Raw genomic sequence first — 12,637 nt, 5'->3', positions numbered from 1 at the left:
CAGTGATAATTTGCTAGATTGACTCAGACAAGTTATCATTTATTTGAATACTTTAACATACTTTGAATTTAAAATTATAATTTAGTTGATTATAGTTGACAGATGTTACCACTTAGTACATCTGTTCTTCAATGTTTTATCAAGAAGTATCATATGAAACGGAGAAGGCAATGGCACCCCACTCCAGTTCTCTTGCCTAGAAAATCCCATGGACAGAGGAGCCTGGTGGGCTACCGTCCATGGGGTTGCTAAGAGTTGGACGTGACTGAGTGACTTCACTTTCACTTTTCACTTTCATGCATTGGAGAAGGAAATGGCAACCCACTCCAGTGTTCTTGCCTGGAGAATCCCAGGGACAGGGGAGCCTGGTGGGCTGCCGTCTCTGGGGTCGCACAGAGTCGGACACAACTGAAGTGACTTAGCAGCATCATATGAAACAGGTGACTCAGTAGGTAAAGAATCTGCCTGCAGTGCAGGAGACTCGGGTTCAATCCCTGGGTCAGGAAGATCCACTGGAGAAGGGGTTGGCTACCCATTCCAGTATTCTTGCCTGGAGAATTCCATGGACAGAGGAGCCTGGAGGGCTACAGTCCATGAGATGGCAAAAGAGTCAGACACGACTTAGTGACTAAACAACAATCTTATAAAACAAGCATGATTAATTTTGTTATATGAATTCCACCACAGATATATATTTTAATGCTTTACAGTTCTTACAATTAGGTTAGTTTTTTTTTTTTTTTTAAAGATTAGAATTCTGAAGCACAGGGAAATTAAGTGAACTTCATTTTCTAATTTGGAATTGTCTGAGCAGAAGCTTATAATAGTGCTGCTGCTGCCGCTGCTGCGTCACTTCAGTCATGTTCAACTCTGTGCGACCCCACAGACGGCAGCCCACCAGGCTCCCCCGTCCCTGGGATTCTGCAGGCAAGGACACTGGAGTGGGTCGCCATTTCCTTCTCCAATACATGAAAGTGAAAAGTGAAAGTAAAGTCGCTCAGTCGTGTCCGACTCTTAGCGACGCCATGGACTGCAGCCTACCAGGCTCCTCCGTCCATGGGATTCTCCAGGCAAGAGTACTGGAGTGGGGTGCCGTTGCCTTCTCCAATAACAGTGCTACTAGTGTTTTTTTCCCTAAGATGAGCTTTTATTTTGACTTTGCAAGGGAATGGGTCTTGTAAATCACGTATTTACTGAAGACAATTTGAAGAAATTATATACTTCAAATCTTGGAATTGGACACACAAGGTATGCCACAACAGGAAACTGTGAATTAGAAAATTGCCAGCCCTTTGTTGTTGAAACACTTCATGGAAAAATAGCTGTGGCACATAATGGCGAATTAGTTAATGCTGCGCGCTTAAGGAAAAAGGTAAGGGTGTTTTTTTTTAATGCTTTTTTCATGATTGTGATAAATTATTGAAAAGAAGTATGGAGGATCTTGGTAAAGTGTATTATCTTGTTGTTGCCACCTGTTACCTAATTGCAAAGGACAACTGTAACAGAATTACCCAGAGTACTTGTTCTCATTACAAATTCTAAGATATTCCCCCCAGAGTCTGGGGTGGGAATGAGGTGGCTTAATCTGCAGTGTAATATGCTCCTGAGGTGATTCTGATGCATTGTTTTGGAAGAGTGATTTGGAAAACTGATTTATTCCCAGAACTTTGTCCTACCCTCTTCTTAGGCTCTGGCATTGTCATTGTAATCATAAAGTTTTTTGCTACCAAATGAAAACAAATTTTTTATTAAATCAAAAATATGAATATGAAGTAAAAATTATTTTAAAACTCACTCTTTAGAGATCACCACCAAAAGTTCAATTATAAACAACACCTTGTTCATTATTTCTAGACCTAGCCCCTTAGGCAGGTACTCAGCTTCATCTCAGCACGTTTCACTGCATCGGGGCTGATCAGTGAGGGTAGGTAGCCACCATCACCACCGCCAGCAAACCTGGGCTGAAAGTCCCTACCGCAGTGTGCCACTCTTACGGGAATGTGTCCTGTTTGTCAGGAGTGGACTGAAAAAGTTAGAACCACAATCCCAAACCCTCATGCCGTCCCCATCTGCCTCCCCACCTACCTACTGCAGGTCTACATTCCTCCAAACTTCGTTTTCAAAGGCTTTCCTGTATACCTCCTAAAGCACTTTTTTATCCCCCTATTTGAAAAGCTTCAGAGACTTCCCATTGGCTCCAGCAGTAGATATACAGTATATTATTAGTATATTATTAGATATATATACCTACCATTGGTAGAATGCAGGATTTCATAACAGCATCCACACAATATCTGATCTCTTTCTGTGATGGCAGGCTCTTGGGTGAAGGGTGAGTTGAAGTTTCCCCTCTATTGATTATGACTTTTCTTCTTTCTAAATAGCTTCTGCGTCATGGTATTGGTCTGTCAACAAGTTCTGATAGTGAAATGATCACCCAGCTACTGGCTTATACCCCTCCTCAGGAACAAGATGACACCCCAGACTGGGTAGCTAGGTAATTATAAAAGTAGACTGAGCTTGCAGCTGTGATAATGAGACCTTTGTCTTGCATGCGTTTATAATGAAAATTATTCATTGAATTATTTAACTGATTGCAGGATTAAAAATTTAATGAAGGAAGCACCCACAGCATATTCTCTGCTTATAATGCACAAAGATGTGATTTATGCAGTCCGAGATCCCTATGGAAATCGTCCTTTATGCATTGGTCGTCTTATTCCTATTTCTGATATAAATGATAAAGGTAATGAACGTCAAAAGAAATACAATAATTTCATAATGCTTTTCCAAGTCATTGTCCTACTGTTGGCACACCCTGAAATCTTTAGGTATTAGGAACTTATTGAATAAAAAAGCTAGGTAAAAAAGAAAAAAGTGGCACTTAGTTTTTTCCTCTTTTTTAGTCACTCCAGGTAGGACGTGGGATCTTAGTTCCCTGATCAGTAACCGAACTCGTACTCCTTGTATTGGAAGCACCAACTTTTAAACCACTGGACTGCCAGGGAAGTCTTGGCACTTAGTTTTTAAAGTACATTTCCTTGAGTATTTCTGAGGATGAGCCACTTTTAATACATTTAATGGGCATTCCTGTTTTGTCCTGCCTGAACGGCCTATTCATATCCTTTGCCCAGCTTTTTCATTTGTGCAGTATGATTTCAGTGATTTTCTTTTTGACTTGTCAGATGTCTTATTCAAGCCATGAAATCATTTTGTTTATAGGAAGCTTGTAATCTTATCTTTGGTACTAGTCAAATGAAGAGTTCTTAAAGTCATAGTCATGGATAGTGTATGAGTTCTTTTGTTTATAAAATTGGTGTTTAACTGTTCTCCTAAAATAGGTAGCCTCTTTTAAATTTCTTGAATTCAATAACTGAATTGATTGTCTTGTGATTTACAGGAAAAAAAACATCAGAAACGGAAGGATGGGTGGTGTCTTCAGAATCTTGTAGCTTTTTATCTATCGGTGCAAGGTAAATTTTGTAGCATTCAGCGTAACAACTTTTCCATGTCAATTAAAAAAATTTTTACATGAAAGTTTTGCTTCTAATGTCTGCCAAAACACATGCTTTTAAATGCAGTTTCTTTTGTACATTGTGCTCAGCAGTTGCACTAACATTAATGTCCTGGTTTAGTTGCTAAGTCATGTCTGACTTCTGTAAACCCATAGACTGTAGCCCACCAGGCTTCTATGTCCTTGGGATTTCCCAGGCAAGAATACTGGAGGGGATTGCCATTTCCTTCTCCAGGGCATCTTCCTAACCCAGAGATCAAATCCATGTCTCCTGCATTGGCAGGCAGATTCTTTACACAGAACCACTAGGGAAACCCTAACGTGCCAGTAGTACCTTCTCATCCTGGAACTGGGATCTTGTTTTCAAAATACCGTGAGACCTATTTTAGAAAGGAAGAATCTCCTCAACAAGGAATAGTTAAGAGCAAAAAAATTTAAGCCAGGATAAAAATGTTCTCTTTAACCTTCATTCTGTTACAAATCAATAAAATGCAGGACTTTTATTTTTTAAAATTCTAAATTCAAGTGTAGGGTAGCAGATTTATAGAAATTACTGTTGAAGGAATACTGTCTTTTTTAAGCCAATAGACTTTATATTAAACTGAACCCTTTTTCCATTATAAGGAAAGGGACTCTGTGTTCTTTATAATAGATAATTAGCCTTAAGGACTGGTTTACTTCAAGTCTCCTTTAACATTGTTTCCCAAGATATTACCGTGAAGTCTTGCCTGGAGAAATTGTGGAGATATCCAGACATAAAATCCAAACTCTTGATATTATACCAAGGTCTGAAGGAAACGCAATGGCTTTCTGCATCTTTGAATATGTTTATTTTGCAAGACCAGATAGTATATTTGAAAGTAAGTAAAATATCTCTAACTATTGATATAAATCTGTTATCTCATTGAAACAAAAAAGTGCTTGGGCCCAAAGGCTTTGAAGGCACAGTTATATGTTGTGAAAAGATCACAGTTCCTCTGTCAGATTTTTTTCCTTTTTGGAGTAAAGATTATGATTTTTAGCTATGTATTAAGGTTAACTTTTTTAATCAATTAACTTACATTTATTTGGCTGCTTCGGGGCCTAGTTGTGGCCCCTCAGAGCTTCATCATGTCATGTGGGATCTTTGTTGTGGTGCATGGACTCTTGGGGCAGCGCACCAGCTTCAGCAGCACGCTGGCTGTCTAGTGGCTTCAGTCGTTGCAGCAGCCTGGCTCTCTAGTTGTGGCATGAAGTTTCCAGAGCACACAGGCTTAGCTGCTCTGCAGCATCTTAGTTCCCTGACCAGCGATTGAATCCTCGTCCCCTGAATTGCAAGTTGAATTCTTAACCACTGGACCACTAGGGGAATCCCAAGGTTAATTTTTTTTTTTTAAGAGTGAATTCCCTCTGATTTATGAGTTTCCACTTTAGTGTTTTTTTTGTCGTGCTTTTCTTTTGGTACTCAATTCTATAGAGTTCTAACAAGCTAGTCTCTTCCAATAATGATATGCTGGGCTATATTATACTAAGTAAAAATCTATTTCCTTTTCCAAATATTCTAGACCAGATGGTTTACACAGTAAGATATCGCTGTGGTCAGCAGCTGGCCATTGAAGCCCCCGTGGATGCAGATTTGGTTAGCACTGTCCCAGAATCCGCTACACCTGCTGCTCTTGGTTACGCAACAAAGGTATTTTTCTCTTCATTAACACACAGTGAATTGCTTATTTAGCACTGGGATTAGCAATTCATGTATATAAAGAGAAACTCATCAATTTATGAGTAAGGAAAAAAACATTGTTTCTTTAAAGAGTTACTTATTTTCCAGCCTTTTCATTTAGTGGCACTGTTTTTTAGTGGATCCACAAAAAATTCACCCAAAGAGGAGGAGAATGATCTCCTCATTTTGGAAAGATAACATCATACTATCTATTGAGTTTAGTGGTAATATTTACTTATTATAAAGTACCCTCATAAGCCACTGGTGTATTCTTTCCTGCTGAGTGTGGGTAGTAATAAAGCTATTTTTTTTAATTTTGTATAATGTTCTTAGTACTATGCTTAACTGCATTTTTCATAACCAAGTAGATTATATAATTATAGTGATTCTGGGGTATAATACCCAACATTCATTGTGTTGGGAAGTTCAGTTTATGAACTTTTTAAAGAAATAATATGCATACAATATGTTCCTTTTTCTCATAGTGATTTATTCTTTGTCATGTGTTCACATTCTTAGCATTTCCTTCCAAGATAGAGAAATAACAATACGTAAGAAAGAAACATTACAAATTCTAGTAAAATGAATTGTTTTCCCGCTAAGTAGAAAACTTTTGATAATTTTTCTTCTTGCCTTGGCTTCCCTACAGTTTAGATAGTGAAGGAAAATTGTAATCTGATGATGGAGAGCTCAAAATTATAACTGCATTTAAAATTTTTACATACATGTTCTAATGGAAGCATGACCTAGAGAAAACAGGGCCCTTGCGTTCTCCATGTCTGTGCTGCTCATTGTCCTTTTATTCCTTCTGTTAGTGTGGGCTTCCATACGTGGAGGTGCTGTGTAAAAACCGGTATGTAGGAAGAACATTCATTCAGCCAAACATGAGGTTAAGACAACTTGGTGTTGCGAAAAAATTTGGAGTACTGTCAGACAACTTTAAAGGAAAAAGAATTGTTCTTGTAGACGATTCAATTGTGAGAGGCAATACCATCTCACCCATAATCAAGTTACTCAAAGAATCTGGTGCAAAAGAGGTAAGTAATATTAAAACACCTGTGCTAAAGCACCAATAATTTACAATATGATAAAATCGGCAAAATTTTATGTTAAAATTTTTATAAACCTAATTTAAAACTAACAAATCACAAAATAGAATACTTTTAAATTTGTAGGATATTGATTACTTTTTTTATGAAGATGTAGAAGCAGTCCTACTGTAATAATTTGACCCACTGGGTTATATTATCAAATCGCAAAGCTTATTCTAACTAAATACTTCAGTAATTCATATTACTAAATGAGATGTGTCATTTACTAATAGTTGATTAGATTTAGAAATAAAATCCATTGTGGAGAAAATGATATACAAAGCAATATGACAGTCTAAGATAATTATGCTTAAGATTTCTAGCCTTTTTTAATGACTAGTTATGATTATGATACTCTGTTTGGAATTCTGTGAAAATGATGTAATGAAGACAAAAAAGTGTAAAGTTAGTTCAGCACCCATACTATAGTAAAAAAAGAATAAGACACAAATAAATACAAGAACTGGAAATAGCTTATATATCTACCAGCAGGAAATGATTTGGTAAATTGATACATCAATATGATGAAATACAATGCAACCATTAAAAACTGTAAAGATTGCTAAACATGGGGAAATCTTTGCTGTTATAAGAAAGGTAAAAAGTAAATGTGGACACTGATTATAGCTTTGTAAATTTTCCTGACAAAAGTTAGAAAATAATGATAGATTTAAAAAAGTAGACAAACATAGCTCTTTGTAATAGTAAGGTTTTTTTTTTTTTTTTTTTTAATATCCTGGTAGGTGCTATTTTCTTTTTACTAATAAAATGGTAAAATAAGAGGTAGGCAAAAGTTCCTTTCAAGTGTTAGAAAAATGAAGGTGGTCCTAGGAATGTAATAAATGAAAAATGAGAGATCAGAAGAAAGAAATGTCCTTGTCAGTTGGTGACAGAAAGAAACAATGGGAAGCTCTGTATAAAGAGCCCTTTAAAAGTGGCTAACATTTCAGAATTCGTGTCCAGGTCACTTTAGGGTCTAGAACAGGGCTGCTCAAGTAGGATTCTTGGTCGTTCTTTAAGTTAATTCTAAAAGTAATTCTGACTTAACATTTGGAGGTCTGTATGTATATCACATGATTTTTTTCTACCTATTATTTTGAAAGAAATTTTGTAGTGTGCTTTGCTGCCCATATGTTTTTAAAACATTCTATAAAACAATTTTATGTTGCATTTGCCAGTGACAGAATTTTGCATAATTGTTCTTCCAGTGAACGTCGAACTAATAAGTGCATGAAATGATTTCTTTCCAAGGTACATATTCGCGTAGCTTCACCACCAATTAGATATCCATGCTTCATGGGAATAAACATACCAACAAAAGAAGAGCTTATTGCCAATAAACCAGAATTTGAGCATATTTCAGACTATCTAGGTAGGTATCAAAATTTCTATAAACGTTGATCTTTATTCATTTTTTAACAGAAAATCCAAGCTTATCAATCTTTACATTTTTCATGAAAAATAGTGTTCAATATTTGTTGAAAGAAGACGTTATATATGTTGAGCAGACGAACAGTGGGAGTGCCTGGTGTATATGGACACCATAGTGAGTGCTGTGATAGGAGAGCTAGGCCAGGTGAGCTTGCAGGAGAAGGAAGAAGGGCTTTCACAGCAGAGAGCCACATATCAGTTCACATCTCCCGAAGCTCAGATCAGAAGAAAAATAAGTACTTTCACCACAGATTTCTAATAAAACAATTTGGATGTGGGTACAAATCAAAAGTGAAAAGCTTGTGTAGACTCATCATTAACAATGAGGTCAGAAGACTTGCAGATGGAGGTCATCCTGGGAAGACATTTACCTTTCAAATTCAGGTGAGGTATAAACTATAAATATCATCTACATGTTCATCCATGTATGGTATGTCCACCACATTCTTTGCTTTAGGGCTGGTGTTTCTCTTGACTGGTCATGCCTGGTTGTGTCTCTACCTTAGCAGTTAAGTATTTTGAACATTACCCAACTGATACATTGTGAACACTCATTCTTTGCCAGGACCATATCTACATTATTGTAATAATATTATGAAAATGCTATAGTTAGTATTTCCCGTATCTGATAGATAAAAAATATAGACCTGGGAAAAGTAAATGACCTTGAGCTTAAATGTGAACCCAGATCTTCCTGACTTCAAAATCTATTATTTAAGAAAACTGACTCCTGAAGCCTTTTGAATCCATTTTAGACACAGATTCTCCAGTGCTATTTTAAATTATATTATCCCTTAAATTCAAATTTAAAATTTAAAAAAATAATAAAGATCCTGTGTTTTATTGATGCTCCAGCCACCACCACTACCCTCCTTTTTTTTTTTAAGAGAGGCTAAAGGAGGGAATTCCCTAGCAGTCTAGTGGCTAGGACTATGAGCTCTTACTGCTGAGGGCCCAGGTTCAATCCTTGGTCGAGGAGCTAAGATCCCAGAAGCCATGCAGCCAATAAATAAGTAAATAATTGAAATTTTAAAAAAATAAAAAAGAGAGGCTAAAGGAGAAATTTTTATTCTGGCTTATGTTTTTCTGTTTGTAACTATTCTCTGTTAGGCAGTTCTTCCTTTCCAAAGGAAGTGTCATGACCTTTTCCCCCTCTTTCCCCCTTTAGGAGCAAACAGTGTTGTGTATCTGTCAGTAGAAGGGCTGGTTTCATCTGTACAAGAAGGAACATTGAAAAAACAGAGAGTGAAAAACCAAGACATTGCGGTTCAAGAAAATGGGAATGGTCTGCAGTGCTTTGAAAACAATGGTCATTGTACAAAGGAAGATACTATGATTCAAGAAAATGAGAATGGTCTGCAATGTTTTGAAAAGAATAATCATTGTACAGCTTGTCTGACTGGAAAATACCCTGTGGAATTGGAATGGTAGCTGCCAGAGGCAGACATGATATTTCAGGACACAAAAGTTGGTGAAGAAGCTGTAGTGGTTATACCTTCATTTACTGTTACTCAGTTGGTACAATAAATGCTTGTGCTGTAAGTTTTGAGATTTTTTTTTTCTGAAAAGGATACCAAATTGCTATGATTTATTCAGTAATCCTGGATAAATACTTCGGTATTATGTAGGAACTTGGGTGATCCTTTCAGTTTTATTCAGTACTGTTATTTTTTAGAGGTCATGTACATTTCAGATCATCAGCAGTAATGCAGCAGATAGGTGAATTTCTGTTTTAGAGAGGATTGCCAGGTATTGTACTCTCACAGGTTCTTAGGAAATTTTGTGGAATGTTTAAGAGTTATTGAAATTCATTTATGGAATATTTTCATAATTGAACATTGCTAATTGCATTTCATACAACAATATGTGTTTTGTTTGGTTTTTTTCTCTCAAGCATTAGTTAGCTTGGTTAGAGAAGACAAGTGGTTAAGTGTCATTTGCCAGGTCCATGCTTTAAAGAGTTTGCAAGAGGTTAGACTAGGGTGTTGTGATGCAAACAGGACATGTGAGTTCATTGTTCATTATATATCATATGATTCAATACATCAGATTCAATTAAACTTGAATCCATTATACCCCAAAGTTATCTATCATCTACAGTTCTCTTAAAAAAGAAAAAAAAAAAAACGTTTTGTGCCTCACTTTCCTCACCTGTGCGATGAGGTGTTTATATTATTAAATTCAATAACTAGCAGTTATTTTGGTGGTTAGAGCCATCATTCCACCTCCCAATGTTAAGACAGTGAATTAGCTTTTGAAATGTTGGCTGTTGGTCTGCAGTCAAGATTTCAAAAGGGGGACACAGTTTGCCACCTAGCTCTGAAATGCCCTGATTGTAAAAAGATGTCTGTGCAAAAAATTTTCTTACATTTGACTAGAAAGTGTTAATATGATCCATACTACTTAGTGCCCTTATGGTAGAAGCACAGAAAGTAACCTAGTACATTTGAAGTAAAAGATACATTTTTTTAGATTCTAACAAATGTTTTATCCTTCATTGGATTATATGTCCTTTAATGAAGTGCTTGATCAGTTTCAAACATGTGTATGCAATGAGATGATCAAGTAGAAACACTGTAGGGGCCAATTTTAAGGAACAAGGAGACAACAGCCTTTTCCAGTCAGTGTACTCATCTAATTCCAAGCATCGACTCATTAATTTACCACTTATTCTACTTTACTGAGATCTAATGAATTAGACTTTTTTAAGGTTTTGTTTTTTTTAACTGTTTGTTAACATCTGAGGCGACTTGCCCAAAGCCCTTGCTTATGTAAGCTTTTTAAAACAAAGTGTTTTTTAGGTGCATTACCTTGATGTGGGACACGACTGAGCGACTGAACTGACTGAACTGAACTGACCTTGATGTGGTGTACATAGTGTCCAAATCCACCTAGAATTATAATATTTATTAATAACCATAGTCTTTTTCTCTTCATTCCGTATTTAGTTTCATATGTTGTGTCATGGCAGGCAAGAGAAACCGTTGGCAGCTCTTTAAGCCCATATGTGGCAGGCAGCAGTGGCCACATAACCCTGCGCTGGGGACACAAGCAAACTGGCATTTGAATAACACCCTGGGCCCATTTGTGTATGTAGCCTCTGGTCTTAAAGGTATTTTTAGTGGCACCATGGAGGAGGCGAGACCTTTGGGTCGCTTTTGAACTAGCCTTACTTACATTTTTTACATTTGATTTTTTTAAATAAAACAAGAGACTCAGGGAAAGTACTAAACCAAAATCTCTGGTTTGACTTTTGTGTTTTCCATAGTTTTTGGTTTTATTGAGATGTTTTTAGAAAAGAAAATGGTACTGTGACACTTTAGTAATTTTACAGATTTCTGACTCTTTCTCCACCATGACCTTTTATTTCACAAGTTTCTGAACTGTGAATTACAGTTTTATATCAGTGTAATCTCAAATGTTGTTTAGCTGCTTTAAATTTATATAGGTATGGTAAGCTGCAGAGAAAATGAGAAATATGTTTTCACAGAATCTATATTGTAGACTAAACTAAGCCTACTTTTTGTGAATTCCTTGTGATGCATTGGTGACAAATACATGTAATGAGTACATTTAAATGTGTGTGTACTTTTTCTAAATAAAGATTTTTAGGTAGTATATCATGGTGAACAGCATAGTGACAGTCATACTCAGGATCCATTCTTGCCATCACCTAGTTATATCTTACTTCGCTGATTCATGCATTTCAATAATAGGACATCTCTTATGAACCAGGCAAACTGCTGATGGAGTAGAAGGGATGAATAAAATAGTTAGAAATGCAGTGCTAAGTAAGCACTAAGATAGTGGCCAAGTTCTGGGGAACACTAGCCAGAATAGGGAAGGTATCACAGAAGAGGAGGCTTAGATTTTCAAACTGTGTGTTGTTGGAATGGAGTATTCTTTAAAATAAAAATAAAGTAGATAAATGAATAAACTGTGGTACATCCAGACAATAGAATATTATTTGGTCCTAAAAAGAAATGAGCTGTCAAGCCATGAAAAGACATGGAGTGAACTTACATGGCTATGACTAAGTGAAAGATGCCTGTCTGAAAAGAGTACATACTGTATGCGTCCAACTATATGACATTCTAGAAAAGGCAAAACTGGAGACATAAAAAGATCAGTGGTTGCCAGGAGTTGGTGGGGAGAGAGGGATGAATAGGTGAAGCACAGGGGAAATTTTTAGGTTAGTCAAACTATTTTCTGTATTACTATCATGGTGAATAAATGTGATTATATATTTGTCCAAACCTATAGAATATATCGGGTTATAATATATATCTATAATAATATCGTATATTACTTTACTTTGCCAACAACAGTCCATCTAGTCAAAGCTATGGTTTTTCCAGTAGACATGTATGGATGTGAAAGTTGGACTATAAAGAAAGCTGAGCACCAAAGAATTGATGCTTTTGAACTGTGGTGTTGGAGAAGAGTCTTGAGAGTCCCTTGGACTGCAAAGAGATCCAACCAGTCAATCCTAAAGGAAATCAGTCCTGAATATTCAGTGGAAGGACTGATGCTGAAGCTGAAACTCCAATACTTGGGCCACCTGATGTGAAGAACTGACTCATTGGAGAAGACACTGATGCTGGGAAAGATTGAAGGCAGGAGAAGGGGACAACAGAGGATGAGATGGTTGGATGGCATTACCGACTCAATGGACATGAGTTTGGGTAAATTCTGGGAGTTGGTGATAGACAGGGAAGCCTGGTGTGCTTCAGTCCACGGGGTCGCAAAGAGTCGGACACAACTGAGCAACTGAACTGAACTGCTAGAATAGAGCATATGACACCAAGAATGATCCCTAATGTAGACTAGAAAATTTGGGTGATAATAATGTGTCAGTGTAGGTTCATCAGCTGTAACAAATGGACCACTTGGTGTGGG

The 12,637-nt window shown here is 36.8% G+C and overlaps 1 protein-coding gene across 3 annotated transcripts in view; it reads left to right on the top strand.

Moving 5' to 3' along the window:
- The window catches only part of PPAT (phosphoribosyl pyrophosphate amidotransferase), a 41,219-nt gene extending 29,903 nt beyond the window's left edge, over positions 1 to 11,316 (top strand). For 2 of the 3 annotated variants that reach the window (XM_061420251.1, XM_061420252.1), the window contains exons 3-11: positions 1,166 to 1,372; positions 2,385 to 2,497; positions 2,601 to 2,746; positions 3,401 to 3,473; positions 4,223 to 4,374; positions 5,059 to 5,186; positions 6,032 to 6,253; positions 7,559 to 7,679; positions 8,907 to 11,316. In XM_061420251.1, the coding sequence (XP_061276235.1) occupies positions 1,166 to 1,372; positions 2,385 to 2,497; positions 2,601 to 2,746; positions 3,401 to 3,473; positions 4,223 to 4,374; positions 5,059 to 5,186; positions 6,032 to 6,253; positions 7,559 to 7,679; positions 8,907 to 9,169 (1,425 nt within the window). In that variant the 3' untranslated portion in view covers positions 9,170 to 11,316. The remainder of the gene's footprint in view (positions 1 to 1,165; positions 1,373 to 2,384; positions 2,498 to 2,600; positions 2,747 to 3,400; positions 3,474 to 4,222; positions 4,375 to 5,058; positions 5,187 to 6,031; positions 6,254 to 7,558; positions 7,680 to 8,906) is intronic. The other variant, XM_061420253.1, reaches the window with a different exon arrangement.
- The last annotated feature ends 1,321 nt before the right edge of the window (positions 11,317 to 12,637 follow it).

Source organism: Bos javanicus, chromosome 6, assembly GCF_032452875.1.
Source record: "Bos javanicus breed banteng chromosome 6, ARS-OSU_banteng_1.0, whole genome shotgun sequence".
NCBI lineage: Eukaryota > Metazoa > Chordata > Mammalia > Artiodactyla > Bovidae > Bos > Bos javanicus.
Note: the sequence above shows the minus strand (reverse complement) of the source record. Positions and strands in the feature narration are given on the sequence as shown.